The 20,950-nt window shown below is 51.4% G+C and overlaps 1 protein-coding gene across 4 annotated transcripts in view; it reads right to left on the bottom strand.

Annotated features, from left to right (window-relative positions):
- The window catches only part of ELAPOR1 (endosome-lysosome associated apoptosis and autophagy regulator 1), a 53,330-nt gene that overhangs the window by 7,897 nt on the left and 24,483 nt on the right, over positions 1–20,950 (bottom strand). For all 4 annotated transcript variants that reach the window (XM_037152400.2, XM_037152399.2, XM_053655885.1 and 1 more), the window contains 12 exons: positions 17,809–17,956; positions 17,261–17,341; positions 16,531–16,636; positions 16,250–16,399; positions 10,800–10,888; positions 8,090–8,267; positions 7,255–7,383; positions 6,793–6,883; positions 5,016–5,121; positions 4,610–4,747; positions 3,599–3,862; positions 2,171–2,344 (listed from right to left, as the gene is read on the bottom strand). In XM_037152400.2, the coding sequence (XP_037008295.2) occupies positions 2,171–2,344; positions 3,599–3,862; positions 4,610–4,747; positions 5,016–5,121; positions 6,793–6,883; positions 7,255–7,383; positions 8,090–8,267; positions 10,800–10,888; positions 16,250–16,399; positions 16,531–16,636; positions 17,261–17,341; positions 17,809–17,956 (1,654 nt within the window). The remainder of the gene's footprint in view (positions 1–2,170; positions 2,345–3,598; positions 3,863–4,609; positions 4,748–5,015; positions 5,122–6,792; positions 6,884–7,254; positions 7,384–8,089; positions 8,268–10,799; positions 10,889–16,249; positions 16,400–16,530; positions 16,637–17,260; positions 17,342–17,808; positions 17,957–20,950) is intronic.

Here is a 20,950-nt window from a genome sequence, read left to right on the forward strand (position 1 = left end):
GTGTGGCTCAGTGGATTGAGCGCCAGCCTGTGAACAAATGTTGGTTTGATTCCCAGTCAGGGCACATGCCTGGGTTGTAGGCTAGGTCCCTGGTAGGGGGCACGCGAGAGACAAGCACACACTGCTGTTTCTCTCCCTCTCTTTCTCCCATCCTTTCCCTGTCTAAAAATAAATAAAAATTTAAAAAAAAACCACTAAAAATAAGGCCTAGGTGTCCTAGTTCCTGGACTTCTGGCCCCGGGGGACCAAAGTCGTTTTGTTCTGTTGAAGTCACATGGGGACCCTTTGTGAGCAGGGTTGTAATGATAACAGCCAACTTGGAGATGTAGTCTATCAGTTAAGTGCCTTGCATATTGTAGTCAGTTTTCTAGACAGATACTGACGTACGGAAGTGACCTCATGAAATCTGTGATTGTCTGACCCAGTTCACATTCCTTCTCTGTGTGTCCCTTCGTGCACTGACTCCACCTTGCTTGTCTCAGAAGCACTTTCCAGACAGAAACTTCTGGGGTTAAAACAGACAGACCCCATAACAGGACATCTTAGGACTAATCGGAACTTATTCTGTTTTTTAAAATATCATCAAGAGAAGACAGTTGGCTTCTCCTTCAGTTTTTAGCAACCCTCATTGTGTAGGAAATCTGGAAGATGGTAGGAGTTGAGACTCTTTCTTCGAGATCTTGAAATAGAGGAAATACTGAGATATTATTCCCTCAAATATATTAAATTTATGAAATACCAATATAGAACTTGTTTGCAAATATAAAATCATTTGTTCACTATTTTAAGTGTAAGTGGATTAAGCATGCAGAATGTAGGGTTTGCAATATTATACATTATATTACAAATTGAGCTAAGTTGCTAAATTTGATAGTTTATTATTTTAGATTGCAAGAATAAAGAACATGAGAACAGAAAGAAACCTTTAATTATAATAAAATGTAGTGATACTGTCTTTGAACTGAGATCTGTAGTGTGGCAGTAACAGTAAGCATTTCTGAAAAGAAGAAAGGAGCAAAAAGCAAAAAGTCACAAACTCTAAGTTCCCCATCATCATCTCTCCCAGTGGAACTTTTACTACGTGGGGTTTTAATTAGTCTCAATTCCCAAGTTTTCACTGTCACTTCTGAGCCTTTCATTTCTTCAAATAGATTTTAAAAAAACAAAATAGAGGCATCCCTCTCTAATCTTTCACAGATACTTCATTTCCTGACATGTTCCCTTATAAACACAATTCAGCTTTTTCTGGTGTGCTGCAGAATATGGGCGGAAGCCATGTGGTGTCAAGGCCACGCATCTCCACACAGAATCACAAACTAAGTGCTCAAGATGCTCTTTGTTTTATAACATCGGAAACTAACTTTCCAAGGGCAAATCCTGGCTTGTTTGTAATTTAATGAAGTGCTACAGTGGTGTGATTACCCTGAGTTTTGGACACAAAATATTTGCAGCAGCATGAAATGACTGGTGGTAACATTCTTTCCTTAGCACATAAGTAAAGGCTTTCATGTTACTTTCTTTTCTACTGTCAGCAAAGGTATACACATAGGCGAAGTAAGAATAATTTATTTTATCTACCTTCTAGAAAACAAATGACCATTGCCATGATTACTGAAAAGTGCTCTCTTTTTAAAAAAATATTTTATTTATTTACTTTTTAGAGAGGGGAAGGGAGGGAGAAAGAAAGGGAGGGAGAGAAACATCAATGTGTGGCTGCCTCTCGCATGCCCTCTACATGGGACACGCGTGGCCTGCAACCCAGGAATGTGCCCTGATTAGGAATCAAACTGCGGACCCTTTGCTTTGCAGGCCCCTACTCAATCCACTGAGCCACACCAGCCAGGTGGAAACTACTTTCTTAAGGGGAAAAAAAAACCCCTTCCTCCTTCATAGTTTCTAATACACTCATTTTTGAGGGAATGAAGGTCAGGGAGGAGTAAATGGACACCTTACTTCAAACACTTTTATTTCCTAAATTTAAAAAATACAATAGGTTTAATTTTAAAGGAAAGAGTACTCAAAGAGAATAATCACCATTTAAAAACCTTCCACCTCCTCAATCCCCTGCTGCCTGAAGTCCTAGCTAGCGTTTCTTCTGTGTTCATCTCCGGCCACTGACCCACAGGTAACATCTTTCAGTTCCCACACCATCAGCACTCGCATACCTTACCTGGTTTCCACAGAGACTGAAGGTGAAGTGATGGAAGTATTTCAGCCCTTTGGAAGTGAAGCTTGGCCCTCCGGCCAGAGAGACGGTGTTGGCCAGAGCCGAGAAGTCGTAGTCAAAAGTCCTGCTCCGAGTGCCAATGGAGAAGGTGCAGTCATTGTAGCACAGAGAGTGGACCTGAAGGGAAAGGGGCCATCAGGCCAGCTGCTGGGGCAGGGCCTCTGAGGGGGCGGCCGCGGAGGCCCAGCCTGGCCCAGCCCCAGGGGAGCCAAAGAAGTGAAAGTGAGGGTTGCAGGTGGGAGTTAAAAGAAGTGAAGCAGTGGCTGGTGGCGCTTCAGTGCATCTTCCATTCAATTGTTAGCACAGATACGACGTACAAACCCAAACGTGTTACTTTTCAGTAAGCAGCTAGGTCGGACTCTATAGCCTTGTCCCCAGGCTGAGATTATAGAACTCTCTCAAGGCCCAAGACAGCCCTTCTTACTTTCAAGCAGAAGACAAGGTGCTACCTGGAAGAAGCACGTCCATGGTGGCAGGAGAGCAGCTACGAGCCCGACCCTCCTCTCATTCCCAACACCCAGACCCCTGCTTCCTCTTCCCCAGGGTCTCTGTAGAAAACTGACCTCAGAGGGGGGCTTCATTCCCCATAAACCCTTCCTTGCTTCATTTTGGGGTCCTCATTCAGCAGCCTCCTTAGGCAGCTGTCATTCCCTCCCAGAGCAGCAGAGGGAGCCCCAGGAGAAGTTTGTGGCAAAAGTCCAGGGTGTCCCCAAAAGGTTGCCAGAGGTCTGTAGAATTGTTGCAAGTACTGAACAGCTGAACTGAGCAGCATTTGCAGGCTATAAATAATGCCTTTCAGATACGTCCATGTGGTCGTGATTGGTAAAATACAAATTCACTTAGAAGCATTAATGACTGCTAGAGAGCTTTTAGTAGTAGTGCCCTCTTAGATTCATACAGTATATGGTCAATAGCAGTTTTTCCACTTAACAAGAAACCACTGGGGTGGACAACAATGCCAAGTAACTGCACATCCCAGCAAAGGTGGGTTACCTTCTCGGAGGAGAGGGGGCAATGCCCGTGATCATAGGCTGCAGTGAAACAGGTCTGAATTTGAGCTATTCCCTTCAGGACTCTGCACAGATGCCAAACAACCCTCTGGCCCAGGTGGTCACAGATGTCCCTCACCCATCCCTGGAAGATGAGACCTGCCCTTGACTGAGGCCCAGACCCTGAAAACCAACTGCTACTATAGGTAAGAACACGCCATCCTGGTCACAGCCTGGATGGCTGTCCCCTAGGACTTTACCCCAGGAGCATGCTATGGGCCATGCTTGGGGATCAGCCCCTCAAGACCCCAGTCTAGCTCCAGCACCCTTAGAGATGGTTCATCAGAGGCCAAGGCTAGAATGTGTGGCCCGCTGCTGTCACCTTGTTGCTCCTGGTCCCCAGGCCACAGGGCCTGCAGGCCTGGATGCCGTAGGGCTGGTGGGCTTTCAGGACTGTGTTCTCGGGGCAGGGGCGGCAGGTCCCTGAGCCCCGGTCGATGTAGTTGCCGGCAGGACAGGAGGTGCAGAAGGAGCCCACATCGGAAGCCTCCAGGGCGCAGGGCCGGCAGTAGGAAGCCACCCCATCCATGACATTGGTGACGTTGATAGAATAGATCTTGGCGACATCGTTGGTGTACTTTCTGCCCTGGAAACAGGAAATAGGAGGAGAGAGGGCAGAGGCCTGAGATGCCAGCTGCAGCCGAGTTCTCTGGAAGAAGTACATTGCTGCTTAATTTTTTTATCCTATACTACTCAAGAAAAACCGATACGCACCCTATTCTTTTTACTCACCAAACAGTACCTCTTTATGTACAGTTTGTGTCATTTTAGAGCAAATGCAAACCATTTAAAATGATGTATGAAAATATTAAGTGCCATGGGGGAAATAAGCAATAGATACTGTTATATGGGAAAAGCAGGTCTTCTCCCCACGAAAGGAGAAAAGTATTTGCAGAGAATCTCCTGGGTAGGGGCTACTCAGATGTTAACTGGGGTATGTCTGGGTAGGAGGATTATGTGTGATTTATTTCATCTCTTTTGCTTCCTTCTACCTTCTGAGTTGTTTGCAATTAACCTGCATTACTCTGAGTTAAGACAATAAAACCAGAGTTATTATCATTAAAAACAGTAACAGAAATGCACAGGGCGTACCTGGGAGGCCCCACACATGTCCTCAGGGGGCTGCCGAGGAGAGACAGATAATTTAGGGAGCTTCCCTGGGAGTCATTGGGACAAGGCCAGATGCTTCTCAGGGCATTCTCTGCGGGACTCCGGAACCTTCTAACCCTTGGGTTCTGAACTGCACACTCCCACCTGAACTACTGCTGGGGATCCTGCTGGGTGCGGAGGCCTCTCCTGGGAGCCAGAGATCTGAGGGAGGGGAGGGACTTACTATCTCATGGAAAGTGGTTCTCTGGAAGGCCCAGGTGAAGGTCATGGTGGCGTTCTTCTCGATGATGTAGGTAAAGGACTGCTTGCCCTTGGAACCTTTCCACGCTTCCACGGGAGTGTTGGCCCTAGAATTGGCACCCTGCACCCAAGGCAGATGAGTGAAGGAGGCATGATGGCTGGGTGGCCAGAGGGAAAGAGGGTGCTCTCACAGTTCCCGCCCTGGGGCCATCACAGTGCCCAGACCCATGCTCGGTTGGGAGGTCCCTGGTGAAGTCTGGGCCCTTCCTCTGTGAAGTCCCATGAGCAGGGGTGCCCACTATGTTGGTGTTCCAAGGGGGCCGAGGGGGCCAGCCCTCCCAACAGCCTGCCCTGGGACCCCCAGAGCAGACAAAGGAGGGAAGACACACCACCATGAAGTAGAGCTGGCAGTCCACAGAGCAGACCGTCTCGAAGACGAATGTGATCCTGGCCACCTCTTTATTCTCCGTGTCTGCCGTCACTGACTGTGGAGGCCTGTGGGTGGGAAACTAAAAGTCAGTGCCAGAGGCCAGCCGGTGCTTTCCGGAGAGCCCAGAGGCCAGCAGAGGGTGCGCTGGGGCACAGGGTGACATTCTGAGCATGTCGGAAAGAGCACGGACGAGGTCCAGTTCTGCCACTGTAGCTGTGTGACCTTGACATAGCCAAACTGTAGTGTTCTCATCTGTGAGATGGACATAATAATATCTTCCTCATTCACTTCTCGTCATTGTGGTGAGGTCCAAGGCCACAACAGATGTGGAAGTGCTGTGTAAAATATAGCCCCCCAAGCAGAGTGTGGTCCCCAAACCAGCAGCATCACCATCACCTAGAGCTTATTAGACATTCAGAACCCCAGCCCCCCCCCCAAGCCCCCTGAATCAGAATCTGCACATTAACACGATCCCTGGGTGATGCAGATGGACATTAAAGTTTGAGAAGCACCACTCTCATAAGATGTAAATTGTCTACATCCCCTTAGCAGTTCATTCCATGGGACAGTGGGAGCTTTGCCTGGGTTGACTGAGCAGATATTTCAACGTGTAGCCTCTTCGGCAAAGGTCTCAGGCTGGTCCTTCCTTTGGGGAAGAGAGAGCCAGGCACAAAGCTAAGGGGGTGGAGGAGGGTAGGGGTGGGGGGTGAGTGGGTGAGGTATGGAAGCCTTTACTATGGTGATGAGATTTGCAAATTGGAAAGTACTTTTGGGAACATCACCTCCAAAAGCCTAAAAAATGTTCTTAACATATCAAACATGGGATGTGTCTCTCAGCCTTGAGTGATATAAAGGAAAGGAAGGGAAATCAATACCTTCCAAGCCACTAGCATGGCCTGAGCACCGTCCCAGGGGTGGAAAGGAGGGAGCTGAAGGAGGGAACGGAGGAGCCAGACTGGCAATCGGGCTGCCCGCGCAGTGGTCCCCCCTCGTGTTTTAAGTGCACGTGGGCAGAAGAGTTCACTCTGGTTTTTGAAATCTGTTTGTGGCTGTTTTCTGGCGTTGGCCATTTCTTGAATTCTGAGGACCTCCGGGTCCCAGCTCCCCTCTGCACAGCTATGCTAACAAACGGACTGGGAGCACTGTCCCAACCCGAGCTAGCCCAGAGTCCAAGACGGCTGGTCCCCCTCACTTCACTGACCAGGCACCTGAAGCCTACAGGGGCCCGGGGACCCTCCTCAGGTCACAAAGCCAGTAGGTGGTGAAGTTCAAGTGCCTGGTTTCCCGGTCCAGGGCTCGTTGCACCGTCCCACACTGTCTGTAACCAACCATCTGCAGTATTTTCTTAAGTGGTGAACACACTGCTATTGTGTAGATCTTCTCGGAATAAGGGGACAAATGTGACAGTAAGAATGACCCCTCTCAGTCTTCTGGCCCCAAATAAAGATGAACTGTCTACAGGCACTTCAGACCCTATTCAACAATAATTTTAAAAAATCTTATCTGGTGCTGTGAGCAGGGAAAGTTTAAGTGGCAAGTGGCCAATTAAGGGAAGAAGCCAGAGGGGACGGGAGAGGGACGGGAAAGGGGTGGGCAGGCAGCAGGGGCAGGTTCAGGCCCCCTTGTTGAACCCACTCCCCCGCAGGCCAGAACCCTCTCGCACCATGTTCCAGGGTGCGTGGGACGTGGGCATGGCCAGTGTGGCGCGAGCTTTCCTCTGGCTTTGTACTCCTCACCTAAATCCTGGCACAACCAGAGTCAGAATCATGAAGTCATTGTCTGAGGCTCCGACGGCTGTGTAAATGTGATCACCGGCCACCTCCCAGCCTGGGGAAGGACAGCACAGAGTAAGCACCCCAGGGGTGCCGGGCCCAGGGCAAACATGCACCCATAGGACGCTCTGGGGAGATAACAACATCCTCTGAGGCACCCAGAGCCACTGCCGCACAGAGGCCCCATTGCACCCACCCCGCCCCCACTGTAGTCAAAAGCCCTGAAGCTCTCAGCGCAAGGCCTCTGGGACATGTGCTCACTGTTCTGGCTCAGTTTCTGTCTCTGACACAGATTTGGCAGAACATTTGCCCACGTGGAGTGGAACTTTCCAGGGAATGTGTGGCCTGCTCAGCTCCCTTCTGCAGACACCACTAGTCCGTGGGCATGCAGGGAGCTGGGGTGAGAGGTCAGGGGGAGGCCCTTACCCGTCATGCCCTTGTACTCAAAGTTGATCCCACTGAGAACGGTCGTTTCCATGTTCGTGGGCAGTGTATTCCACCATTTGTACTCGAATCCCACAACAGGCTCCGTCCCAGCTGGGCAGAGGCTACAATCTGGGGGGACCACAAGATCCAGGCCTTCAGCAAGGTGGCTGTGGCCCCCTGACTGGAGCCGCTGTTACCCAGATGAGTGGCAACAGTCACGGGCAGCCAGACAAGGTGGTGCTGAGCACCACTGTGTAGTTCCATCCAGTTAACCAGAAGCACCCTGGCAGTGCATTGAACAAGCTCGGCCTGCAAGCACTGACCCCTCCTTCCCATGTTCCAGCTTTCCTCCTTGCCCACCTACTTTTTTCTTTCAAAACTTAAATGTATCTTCTAGCCTGATCCACATAGTTCAAGTTATTGGTCACCTATGAGCGGTAAATGCATTCATATGAACAGGCACACAGATTCCCCCTAACTGCTCTCTGCAGCATGGCCAATAGGCCCGTGTGCATCAAGCTGTCCGTCCCAGCTCCCCAGACCTTCTGGTTAGCATCCCTGCCGCACGCTGGAGGCCCCTGCGGTGAGGAAGGGCACCTGCAGGCCCGAGTCCCCTTGCAGGCGGGGTGAGGAGAGCAGGCAGTGCTCCTGTATGATGGTGACTCACAGACACAGCCCACCCCAACTGCTCTTCTCCCCAGCTCAGGCCTCGGGCCGCCTGGCCCTCTCCGCTTCCCTCGGGAGGGCAGTTGACCACCCTGCGCACCCGCGAGGCCCACTCTTGTGGGTGATGTGGGATGGATGAGGTACAGGTCGCAGGAGGTGAAGGGGTTACCGGAGCCGTTGGAGTACGACCCATAAGGGCAGGGCTCGCAGGTGCTGAGGTTGGTTTTGAAGAAGCCAGGGTTGCACGGCGGGCAGCGGGTCTTCACGCCGGAGGCGGGCAGCGTCACCGCCCCCTCAAGGTCCTCGCCACAGATTTTCGGATTGGCCCATTTGTACATGAGCTGTGTCTGCAGAAACAGATCAAGACCAGTGGCTCAGCCCCTGCGCACCTTAGCACACCTTCAGGAAAGGTTACCTTGGGGGCGGGGAGACTCTGGGCTGTCTTGAAAGCGCCACCAGTGTGGGAATCTTCGTTTTAGTCACTGATGTGTCTCAAGCACCTGGCCCAGTTCTGGCATGTGGTGGTGCTCAATACATGCGTGTTGCGTGCATGTCGACTGGATGCAGAGGGACATACCTAATGAGGACTCGTGTGACGGGGGTGGGGCACCCACTGTCTCCGGAGGAAGCTCTGATTCCCATTTGGAATCTTATTACTGCCAAGGCCACAGTGATGGTGGCTGGTAAAACCCCAGAGCACCAAAGGCGTGGAGCGGGGGTGGCCTACATAAGCCCTGGGGAAAGAGGGGGTGGCTAAGGTATCCCTGTTTGTCTTCTGGGTGTTTTCTTTGCTTTTTCGTTAACTCAGTGGACATTTATAGAACGCTAATACGTCTCTGTGCCAGACCTGGTGGCCAGGAAGGGGAGAGGCCAAGTGGATGGGAGAGGCATGGCCCTTGCCCTCTGGGAGCTCACCATCAAGCGAGGGCAACAGGCTCATACTCAGTGATAACGACCCACATGGGGTGTGGGCACCATGTCCTGGGGTATCGGGGTAGGAAGGGCCGTGCTGGTCAAAGGGCACACACTTGCAGTTACAAGACCACGCAGTTCTGGGGACGTAAGGTGCAGCACGGTGATTACAGTTTGTAACACTGTTTGTAGACTGGAGAGTTGCCGAGAGTGTTGATCTTAAGTGTTCTCGCCGCAAAGAGGAAAGGCTAACTAATTACGTGATGTGATAGAGGTGTTAGCCAACACCACACTGGTCATTGTTTTGCAGTAATGTAAGTGTATCAGATCAACATGCTGCACGCCTTAAACTTACACAGCTTTACACGGCAGTCACAGCTCTATAATGCTGGGTGGGGCGGGGTTGGGGAAGAAGAACAGCCATCAGGTCAGTGGGCAGGAGAGGAGCCCTGGGCTCAAGTGGGAGGGGAGGGAGTGGAGCAGAAGGGGAGGAAAGACATCCACCTTCAGCCACATGATGTGCCTGGAGAGGAGAAGAAGACTGTCCTCATGTGATCAGTGAGTCAACTGAGGCCAAGAAAATGACCATTTTGCAAGGTCACACAGAACACCAGACACGACCTGCCTGAGTCTGAGGTGCAGCTGCTAAGCTATGTAGCCTTTCTCACTTGTCTGCTGAGGAAGGAGATGATGCTGCAACCATGAGGGTGGGGCTGGGGGGTGGGGGATGAGAGATGACTGTGAAAAATAATCACTGTTAAGGACTAGCCTTTATCCTCCGCTCAGTTAGCAGAAGAATTCAGCCAGCCAGCCAGCAAATGCTGATGCATGCTAATAGCCAAGTCTGTGCTGGGTGCTGAATGCAGATTTTCTGACTCCTAATTCTCTCTTCTGGAGAAGCCGTGCTTCAGAGATGCAGACAGTTCATCAGAGCGTCTGACCCGAGGTGGACCCTACAGAGCGGCCCTTGGGCCGGGTCCCTGCTCACTGGCTGCTGGCCCTGGCACTCACAGCACAAGCCTGCCTCCTCCACCGCGGCTGTGCCCTCCGCCTAGACAGCTACGGCTGCCCCCTCACCCAATTCAGGTCCCTGTTCATGTGTCACCTCCCGGAGAGGTCATCCCTGCCCTCTCTAAAATAGCTTCTCCACCCTCTGTCATTCTCTCTCTCCTGATCCTGTTTTATTCCTCCTCCTACCACTTATTACCACCTGACATACCGCACACCCCTTTGTTATCCCGCAGGTGTCTCTCTGCACTTTCTCCCCAACGGGAATTCAGCTCCCTGAGAGCAGGCGTTCCCTTGGTGTGGTTACCTGCTGAGTACCTGGTGCCTAGCACAGTGGCTGACTGTTGAACAAAGGACCCCCTCAGAGAGGCCTTCCCTGCCTGGGGTGTCCTGGTCACTCCTCTGCCGGCGTCCCCAGCACCCCTCACATCTTGTTGCCTTGCTCAGGCCCATCTCTCTCCTGCCTCCATGATCCCCGAGGACTGGGGCCTGCCTTAGAGTTTCTGATTCCCCTCTGGAGCTCTGCGCCCGGCACAGCGGTTCATCCTCAGCACACACAGACTACAAATGAAGGCCTTTCTGAGGCGGAGGTCCTGGTGGGGAGAGGGAACCCACAGAGAGTGAGCCAGGAGGAGGGGCAAGTATGATGAGTCCCATTAGGAGACAGGTGTGCACGGGCAGGCGGCCGTTGTCCAGGGGAACTAAGCAAAGGGAAGAAATTGAAAGAAGATGAAACGGCTTTTTGAAACAGAGCCTATGAAACTGGGGGGGCGGAAAATGCGGCAAAACAGTGTCTGGCCTGACAATGAGTGAGGCCATCTGGTTTTGCCGCCATGGGCCCCCGAGTCACCCTGTAGGTCTCTGGGGTTTTCTCTGGTGCCAGATTCAGGGGCCAACGAAACTCCAAGTGTGGCAAAGCCCAGGGTGCGAGCCGAGGGGCCCGAGGCCGTGCCACCCACCTCTCCGTTGGCATCACAGGCTGTGTGTGTGTAGAAGTAGTCTTTGTCTGTGCAGGCCGGGCGTGTTTTGCAGGAAGAGGATCCTTTCTCTAAATCGCAAAGGCAAGGACAAACATTCAAAGTTACATAGGAAAGCAGAGTTCCTGACCACTCGGTCACGACGCAGGGGACCCCCAGACCCTGGGGTATGGCACATGCAGGTATTGGCAAGAGCGGAAAAGCCTGCACACTGACCCTTCCCTTGGCCTCAGTGGCAGAATCTACAGTCCCTAAAACCAGGCTCAGTTAGCCCTGTGCACCCCTCCCTGCTGCTGCCGAGAAACCACTGGGCCGCACTGTGGAGAAGTGCACTGGCTGGAGGACCAGCCTGGAGGCGGGTTGCATCCCACACTAATCACCACCAACCCAAGCTCCCTGAACCTGCCACCTTCCAGGCGCCTCGGAATCCCGACTGTGTGTGGTTTCTACTCCTGAGGGATCGAAGTGAAACAGGAGAGCTTAGGACAGTGTCTTCATGCTCCTATTCTAATTTCTCCCCTGACTTTTCTCTTAATATTTTCCTTCCGCTCCCCTCGGCCCCCCGCCAAGCATCCAGCACTCTCTGCACCTGATGAAAAACTGTTTTATTTATTCTGCTCTCCGCATGCTCCTCATGTCTGGGTTAGTTCTGCTTTAACCCTATAAACACCTGGAGAGCAAGAATAAGTTCCATGAATCCCTCTTTAAAGCAATGGATTTCACTTTTTTAAAATTATGCACCCCTTAGAGAATTTGAAAAAAAAAAAAAAAAAGGCCTGTTTTCTCTATCCAGAAAAATATATTATCACTCATGCATTAAATTTCCAAGGAATTTCCTGTCCCCAGAATAAGAATCCCTGCTTTAGAGAATGCCAGTACAATACTAGTACTACTGCTGTCACCACTACTCCCAAGGTGACTGCAGTGTCACCTGCAGGTCAGTGTTTGATGACAGGAGACTGCCTCACTCTATTGCCTGACCAGCATATGGCGGAGTGGAAGGAGGAGTTAAGTCAGACCTGGGTCTGGATCCCACTTAATCATTTAGTAGCTCTGCCACTTTAGGCAAGTTGCTTGACCTCTCTGGGCCTGAGAGCTCTCAGATGGTGAGCAGGAGTAACAGTACCTCCTTGGGTGGAGCCAGTGTACCCTGAACATTGTAAGTAGGAACTCACTAAGTGCTAGTAACTCTTACTTGCCTGGGTTTGTGGGGTTTACTTGTATTTGGTAACTGTCATGGGATTTTTAGTAAGGATTAAAAGTCTCTTTCTCCCCCTTCCAGTTAAAGGCTTATTTCCCAACTGACCTCTTCTTCTTCCCAAGGCACCAAATGGGTTCCTAGATCAGAACATCTCCCAGTTACCACCATGTTGGCCTGCACAGGGGCCACGCATCCCTGCGCCTCTTCTGCCCCTGTCTTATGAGCTTGGGCAAGAGGGAACTACTGGCTGAGAAACAGCTGGGGTCTCCTCAGCTCATTGACTTGGTTAACAGCAGAAGGCCTAACTCAGCAAGAGAAGTCAGGGACTCCTGCCTTTGACCGACTTGGTCAGGAGAAAGTTGGGGGGAGATGCTGAGAACACACCAATTTCCAGGACCTTGCATATCAGGTCTAGCAAATTGCAAGTTGCCTGTTAGAAAGTGCCTTCCACTCAGGGGCCTTCCTCTGCTGGTCAAATATTTGCTCAACCCCACATGCTAGCTCCAGGTTTCAGCGGAAATGGTCCAGCTGTTTACACAGCAGCAGCTGCCAAGACAGCATTAATAAATGATTAACCCAAACCCTGAGGCAGACCTCACCTGCCTGGCTTGGGTTTCCTCATGGTATTTAAGTCGGTGCTAGTCAAGTTTAAAAGCTTGGCCTAGATGTTCGAGAAAATGAAAAGTGATTTCTGTAGGACTGGCCTTGGCCGAAACTCTCAGAATTTAAGTTAATCTTGGGGACTCTTTCCGCACCTTCCTCCTCCTTACCGCGCCTGCCCCCCACCTTCAGGAGTACAGCGTCCTCATTCTGATCCATTTTACCAAAAGAAAACATTTACCGTGAGGATGTGAGTACCTGATGAACACATGGCCCAGCTCAGACTCCAGCCCAGACTGGGCGGAGTCCTGAACCTGTCTGAGCTGCTCGTTACTCATTGGTAAGTGGGGAAGTCACTCTTGTACTATGCTGTGAGTGGTAAATGGGGTAACACCATGTGAACTGTAAAGCACTGTATGAGTGATGTATTATTATTATCTGTGCCAACAGTGTTTTTGTATTGGCAGGGGACTTCTGGGACAGGTCTTCATGTAAATGAATTAGTAAATGCTGGGCACTGTGCTAGTCTTTTATCTGTATTATTTCATCCACACAATAACACTGTGAGGTAGAGATGATTATTGTCAGCCCATTTGATAGATGAGTAAACTGAGGCCCAGACAAATAAGTTGCCCAAGGTGACACAGCTAGCACGTGACGGAGCAGGGATTCAAACCATAGTAATGCCGTTCTGGGGTCCACACTTTTAAGTCCCATGCTGTTCTCTTAGGAAATGGATCCCTGATATTAAATGTAACACAAAGGAGTTAATCCTAATAATCAAATTTTAGCTATCAATGAGAAGATGCTTTCAGTCAAGGCTTTGTCCTTAACATCCCCACACCCAGTGGCTCTGCTTTTAGCCAAGGTCCTGGGCGCCAGCACTCATGCTTGTTGCAAAACCTCCCAGCCAGGACCTCTGCCTCCAGCCAGCCAGTCTGTCCCTCATCCATTCTCCAAACGGCAATCAGAGTGGTCCTTCCAAAGCACAAGCCAGGTCATGTCACTCCCCAGCTTAAAATTCCTTAATGGCAGCCCTGGCTGGTATAGCTCAGAGGACTGAGCATGTGCTTGTGAAGCAAAGGGTCGCTGGTTCAATTCCCAGTCAGGGCACATTCCTGGGTTGCAGGCCAAGTCCCCAGTAGGGGACACATGAGAGGCAATCACACATTGATGTTTCTCTCCTACTCATTCTCCTTCCCTTCCCCTCTCTCTAAAAATAAATAAATTAATTAATTTAAAAACCCTTAATGGCTCCCACCCACTGCTGAAAGTATGAAATCTCAATTTTTGAGCAATGGCACAGAGGACTGCACCGTAATCTGTTCCCTGCCCACCTCTCAGCCCTGGATGTGCCCTCCCTCCGAGTGAGCCGCAGCCACACTAGTTACTTAGAGTTCCCTGAGCCTTTTGGCCTCGGCTCACACTTCTTCCAGAACATCCTGCCCTCTTTCAGGACTCAGCTCATCTCTCGGGACCAAAGCCAGGGAAGCCTTTCGTCCCTCCCCGTGGAATGACCACTTCCCTTCTCTGCCTCCACGGCACCTGACGCTCAGCGCTCCTACCCCAGCACCTCCTACACTGTGACGTTACTACACTTAGATGTTCCTATGACCATGTTTCTCCTTTGCAGCTAAGTGGGAAGGCGGGTACCAGCTCTAACCTTACCGCCAAGCTCAAGCCCTGGCACCTAGCTGGCCCCCAGGACTTAGTTCTAAGTGGGTGACTAAATGGTCACAGGGTCTTCTGTCACTTCCTTCATGCACATGCCACCATAAGCTGTCATCAGACCTTCTCTGCATTTTCCCAGCTTCCCACTGATGCTGCATTCTGGATGAGTCAAGTCCCGGAGAAATGTGACTCTCTTTGTACCCCTTGCTGGTGAGGCGGTCAGCAAGCTCACCATGTGCTTCCTCGTTCCCCAGCCAAAGGGAGGGATTGGGAAATTGGCGGCAGGAGGAGAACAAACTCCAAGAACTCAGACTCCCAGCCTAACACTTTCATAACAGCTCTCTGGATAAAAACCAGTTTACAGAGAGTCCATCAAAATACAGAACCAGCTTGCCATTCAAAGCCTTGTGCAACAGCTGGGCTGGGAGAGGGAGCCGGAGACTTAGACTAACAAAGGCTGCCATTGACGGAGCGGGGAAGAGGAATAAGAAATTGAAGTAGACGAACAGGAATTTAGACTTACAGATAAAGACTTCCCCCAAGATCTAAACATCCCTGTTCTTGCTGAAATCTACACTCCTTTGGCAAGATCTGTATAGATAAACAGGGTTTTTATTTTAGGAATTGTGTAAAAATGAGCGGTTCAAAGATCAATGGAGCGTCTTGGCTGAGCAAACACATGCTGTGCACCTGTGTTAAGAGGGCCTAAAGCTGGGGTTGTGTATGGCTCTGTGTAGGAGAGAAGAAATGAAATGGCTATGAGTGTTTGCAGGGGGAGAGAAGGGACTCCTTCTCCCGACTCCAAACTCCACAGTTTTTTCAGAGCCTGACCTGGACACTGGCCCCCTTGAGCCCAGGGCTGTCTGGGAGCACTGCCCATCCAATGCCAGAGCCCTGCTGCCCCCGAAACGCCTTCCAATGACCAAGTCCCCTTTCTTGAGCTGGGAAGCTTCGGGAACCTCTCAGGAGACTGTAGAAATAGGCCGCTTCCCTTAGAACAGTGGTTTTCAAGCTGTGTGCCAAGGAACCCTGGACTTTCTACGAAGTCCTACCTCAAAGCCAGTGGATGCTCAGGCTGATGAACAGTTGTAACCGCCATCTTTAGCCCTTGTTCCTAAAGTGTCTTGTTCATTAGTACAGCCTCACAGCTCTTCTAAATTACCTTTGATAATACATACACCCTTTATCCACTTTATCGCTTATAATCTCATAATGTGTAAGGTTTCATTTGAAGAAATTTATTGCTTAAAGAATAAAAAGATGGCAACCCCTTTCCTTGTCTCACCTAGGTCCTCTGACCCCGAGTTGCTTTCCCTTTTTGCCATGAACTTTTTACAGTCTAACACCTGATATACATTTTTATATATTTATTATTTCTGGTCAGTTATTTTTTGTTGTCTGTCTTACCCCCTCCAGACTGTAAATTCCATGAAGACAGGGTGCTTTGTCTATTTCATTTACTGATATATTCACCTGTAAGCACCTAGAATAGCACCTGGCAACTAGTGGGGGCTCAATAAATGCCTCTCAAATGACTTCATTTTTACTTCCAGAGTGATTGGTGGGACGTGGATTGGCAAGGCTCTCCCAGGACTGCGAAAGCAAGAGCTTAAGAATATCAGTCTGGCCCTGGCCGGTGTGGCTCCGTTGGGTGGAGCATCGTCCCATAAACCAAAAGGTCACCGATTCAATTCCTGGTCAGTCCTGGTCAGGGCACATGCCTAGGTTGCGGGTTCTGTCCCAGGTCAGGGTGCGTGCAAGAGGCAACCCTCAATGTTTCTCTCTCACATGATACTTCTCTCTACCTTCTCCTCTCTCTAAGGTCAGTGAGCCTGTCCTCTGGTGAGGATTTAAAAAAAAAAGAATTATTAATCAAGAGCTTGACCAGAGCACGGCTTTACTTCCTGTTTCTCCCGGTTGGTATCCCCCACCAAACCCTCCCTGCCCTCGGAAACGTCACCTGAGTATTTGTCAGGGTCACACTGGTGACAAGAAGTCTCTCCCTTGTTTGAATAAGAGTTTTCTGGACAAACTTTGCAGGAAGAGGAGCCCTGCTTGTCTGCGTACGTGCCGGGCTTGCAGGGGAAGCATTCGGAAGTGTAGGCCACCCCTGGGAAGGAAGAACACAGGGAAGCAAAAGTTGAGCCTAGAGACTGAGGCCCCTGGGGACTGACCCCCATCCTCCCCCTGAAGAGTCACAGGCCAGAAATTCGGCAACAGACCCCAGCCCGCTCTCCATACCTGTTATGGCGATGTTTCTCACCAACACAGGCTTGGAAACTTTGGACCACACTGAGAAGGCTGTGGTTCTCCAGTAGAGGACATTATTGCCTCGATTAAGCTCTACCTAGAAACCACGGACAGGAGGAGTTAGCTCAGCCTCAGAGACAGACACTCCTAAAACCCTGGATTAGCCTCTCGTTGGGACCCCCGCCCCTCCGGTCTGCATGGCAGTGCCTGTTCTGATCCCCCCTCAGTCCTTCAGATTTACCCTTCCTCCCATCTTGGCTCAGCCCCTCCGTCCTTCTAAGCCTCCTCTACAGTCCCCTCCCACCCTTCCCTGCTTCTCCCTCAGTCACAGACACCATGGGCATCTCCATGGTGAGACCGATGGAGGGACGGGGAGGTACTGACCATAGGGTGGCTGGGAGTCCCTCACTCTTCTCTGGTTCTATTCGTCCACCCCTCCCCCACCCCCAGAAGACTGGGTCCTTAAAGCCAGAAAGCTGCCGACCCTTGGGATCAAGCCATCAGAGCAACACGTCAGCCCACATCCATATTACGCCAGCTCAAGAGGAGAGAAACTAATACTTTCCTCACCGTGTCAACCCCTGTCCTCCAGGGAGAGGGCTGGAAGCCAGACTGGGAGGAAGCCCTCCCTGGAGGACAGGCCCGTGGCCCCTTCTCTGGGGTTTCTGGGAAAGGCTGGCATCTCCAGGCAAGGGCACAAGAAGGCCGGCGTGGTACTCACACTGTGGAATTCCCAGCCTTTCTCCGTGGTTCTCATCCACCTGGAGTCGTCCATACTGGGCTGGCACTGGTCGTTCTGGACCTGAGGCAGCAGGAGTCTGGGATCAGAGTCTCAGCCTTCTAAGGCAATGGGTCCCTTCCCCCTGCTGCGGCAGCCTTCCAGAGACCCCCTCCTGTGGGAGAAGAGCTGCCCCTCCCTCTAGGAACCAGAGCTCCAAGCACACAGCCGTGACGGAGGGCGGGAGCTTGTCTCACACACACAGAAACAGCTTGTAACTCAGAGGAGCCGTCACATGCGTGAGCAGGGACGTCATATGCCTGAACACACCTTCACGTCTGAGCAGGGAAAACCCGAGGACCTCCCGCACTCTGCGCTTCCCCCTTGGAGTCCGTTGCCTCTTGAAGCCTCAGCGCATTTTGCCCACAGTTCTCTCCAGAGACAACACAACCGTGGAAATTCCCCGAGCAGCACTGCGCTGGTGATTCCTGCGAAAGTCTGAGCCGTGGAGAGTCTTTGCCCCCCGCCCTCCCCCTTGGCCAGGGGCTTACAAAAAACTCGAAGATGATGCTGGAGTCTGGGTAGTAGTACTCGAAGCTGACGGTGCCCGACTGCTTCAGGTTGACAGCGTACATCAGTGTGGCCGTGCACTCGTCCGTGTTGGAGGCGATGTAGTCGCCCAGCGGAACCCACTTGGACCTGTGGGTAAGCAGAAGCTTACACCTGAAAATGCTCAGTAAAGAATGACCTCCAGCCCTGGCTGGTGTGCCTCGGTGAGGGCGGGCCTGGGAACCAAAGGGTCACCGGTTCGATCCCCAGTCAGGGCACAGGCCTGGGTTGTGGGCCAGGTCCCCAGTGAGGGGCATGTGAGAGGCAACCACACACTGATGTATCACTCCTTCTCTTCCTCCCTCCCATCCCCTCTGTCCAAAACTAAATAAATTAAATCTTTAAAAAAAAGAGCATGACCTCCTGACTAAGGAACCAAGAAGAGATGCCCCCACATTATGCCCCCACCAAGTCACTGTTTAGTTTGAAACCAGCTCTGGTCTCCAATTTTTTTTTAAAGATTTTATTTATTTATCTTTAGAGGGGAAGGGGGGAAGGAGAGAGGGAGAGAAACATCAATGTATGGTTGCCTTTTGTGCATCCCCTGCTGGGAACTGGCCTGCAGGGAACCGGCCTGCAACCCAGGCATGTGCCCTGACTGGGAATCAAACCGCGATCGTGTGGTTCGCAGGCCCGCGCTCAATCCACTGAGCCACACCAGCCAGGTCTCCAATTATTAATAAGGCCCCAGTAAGGGGACCTCAGTCTGCTGGTTTCCCCTTTGTCTGTCAGAATAACGTGGCATGTCCAGCTCTTCAATGGTTCTTCAATGGTTAATGCCATTCCTGAGCGGAAGCACGTGCAGAATTCCTGTGCTGAGCCCCCCGGGACACACCAGCTGACCTAGTGGTGCTGACTTCTTCCATTAACAGAGACCATGCGGACGTGCTCCGCGGCATCAGCTATAAATAACTCCCGAAGGTGGATGAATAATTAAAAGGATGTCATAAGTGGGTGACATTTGCAAAGTGCACCGCCATTCTGGTGTTTGTCAGAGCCGTGCCTGGTGAGGATCATTTCACATTCAGCAGGAACAGCGCAGCGCCATTGACTTCTAGTTCCGGGCGTGGCTCCAAATGCTTCCCACCTGCCATCTCATTTCGTCCTTACCACGGCCTCGGAGAGGAGCTCGATTTTTTAAGATGAGGAAACCGAGGCACGGAAGTGCTTGGGAAACTGGCTCTCGGCCAGTTAGCTGTGGCCTGCCCATACCTGCTTCGTTTTGCCATGGCCCTGGGGGAAGAGGCAGGTTTTCTAAGAGGAATTCTCACGTGGAGGCCACCCAGACACCGGCCTGGTTCTCGCTGTGTAGCACTCTTTCAGAAGCCCAAGTCAGAAGAAACTGTAGAGGAAAACTTCGGAGGCTTCCAGTGTCTGAAGCCCTTCCTAACGTTTACATCTCTCTTTCTCTGTCTTGTTTCATCCTCCCACTCCTTGGGCTTCCGTCTTTCCCTCTCCGCTGACACACGACAGCCCTGCCCTGTCGCTCCTCCTTCTCTCCTAGTCCCTCTTGCTTGTCCCAGTCTTGGGTCTGAGGACTGCTTCCAGCCCCTTGGTCCTGGAACATGCATCCAGGGACCAAGGAGGAGCCCCTGAAAGTGCAGGATCCTTCCATTGGAAACGCGTTGGATTGGCCTGTTTTGTCCCCAGTTATTTATTTCTTGTTGCCTTTGTGCCAGATGTTAGATGGTGGACATACAACAAAAAACCAAGACAGACCTGGCCCCCTCCTTCTTGGAGCTTGCATTCTATTTATCGTGGAGGAGACCGAACCTTAACTAATCACATAATGAATCACCTAGTAGTAACTGTGAAAAGTGCCATTCGGAGAAACTCGAGATGATGCAAGGCTGTACTAGGAGTCAGTGGGGTCAGGGCTGGCTCCTTTGAGGAAGGGACGTGTGGGCAGAGGCCTGAGGGAGAAAAAGAAGCTAGGAGAAGAGTGGGAGAAGAGTGGCCCCGAGGTCTGTTCGAAGGGCCCAAGGAGGGACGGAGCATGGTGGCCGCGTGGCCAGAGCCCAGCAAGCAAGAGGGGAGGTCCTGAGAGAGGTCGGAGAAATGGACAGAGGCCAGATGGGGCCTGCAGGTGTGGCAAGGCGCTGGGTTTTATTGGAAGATCAATAGGAACCCACAGAATCCAGCATTTTCAGCAGGAAAGTACTGTGATTGGATCTGTGTTTTAAGATCAGTCTGGCACTGGCCTGTGTGGCTCAGTTCGTTGGGCGTCATCCCACAAAGCAAAAGGTTGCCAGTTTGATTCCCAGTCAGGGCACATGGCTGGGTTGCTGGTTTGGTCCCCAGTTGGGGTGCACATGTTTCTTTCTCACACTGATGTTTCTCTCCATCTCTTTGATCCTTCCTTCCCCTTCTACAAATAAATAAAATCTTAAAAAAATAAAAAAGATCAGTCTGGCTGCTGAATGGACAGTGGCCGGGCAGAGGCTGCGTGTGGAAGGAAGACTGGCTGGGGGGCGTTAGAGGCAGAGCAGGCAGCAGGCGACGCTGGCGGGGGTCAGGTTGGAGGCAGTGGACACGGATTCACCACGTACCAGACACTTGGTATCTCGGTGCCTAGTTACTGCCTTTCTGCGGGATGGTGAGGAAGTCACAAAACCTCCTTGGAGGGCTGCCTCCTGCCCATTTCTACAGAGAAGAAACATCCTTCCCCTCTCCTAGGAATGTCATAGACGCTTGGAGACCCGGGCCCTTCCGAATCTGTGCAGTGGAAACACGCGTTATTTTATTAACCAGCCCACATCCTGCCTTGCTGAGATTTCCGGACTTCTAGTGTGGTCCCCAGAGAGAGACCCTTTCTTCCTTGGGTGGGAACTGACAGAGTGAGCCGGGCCTGCCCCTCGGTCGGGTCAATCACGTCCTCTATTGGGACCCAGGTGGGGGTGTCTGTCTTAACCCGAACATTCCCTCTCCTTCCAGTGTTAATCCTCTCTAGCTTTGTCTCTGATGCCAGTGTCTTCATGCTGATGATTTTGACACATAATCTGGATTCTAACAGAGTAGTGAACTCAGACTATGCAATGCCTGTTGCCTGGCTCTGCCAGTGGTATTTCTAGGAGATTAAAGTAC

This window comes from Artibeus jamaicensis, unplaced genomic scaffold, assembly GCF_021234435.1.
Source record: "Artibeus jamaicensis isolate MK-2021 breed Jamaican fruit bat unplaced genomic scaffold, CSHL_Jam_final scaffold_1689, whole genome shotgun sequence".
NCBI classification, from domain to species: domain Eukaryota; kingdom Metazoa; phylum Chordata; class Mammalia; order Chiroptera; family Phyllostomidae; genus Artibeus; species Artibeus jamaicensis.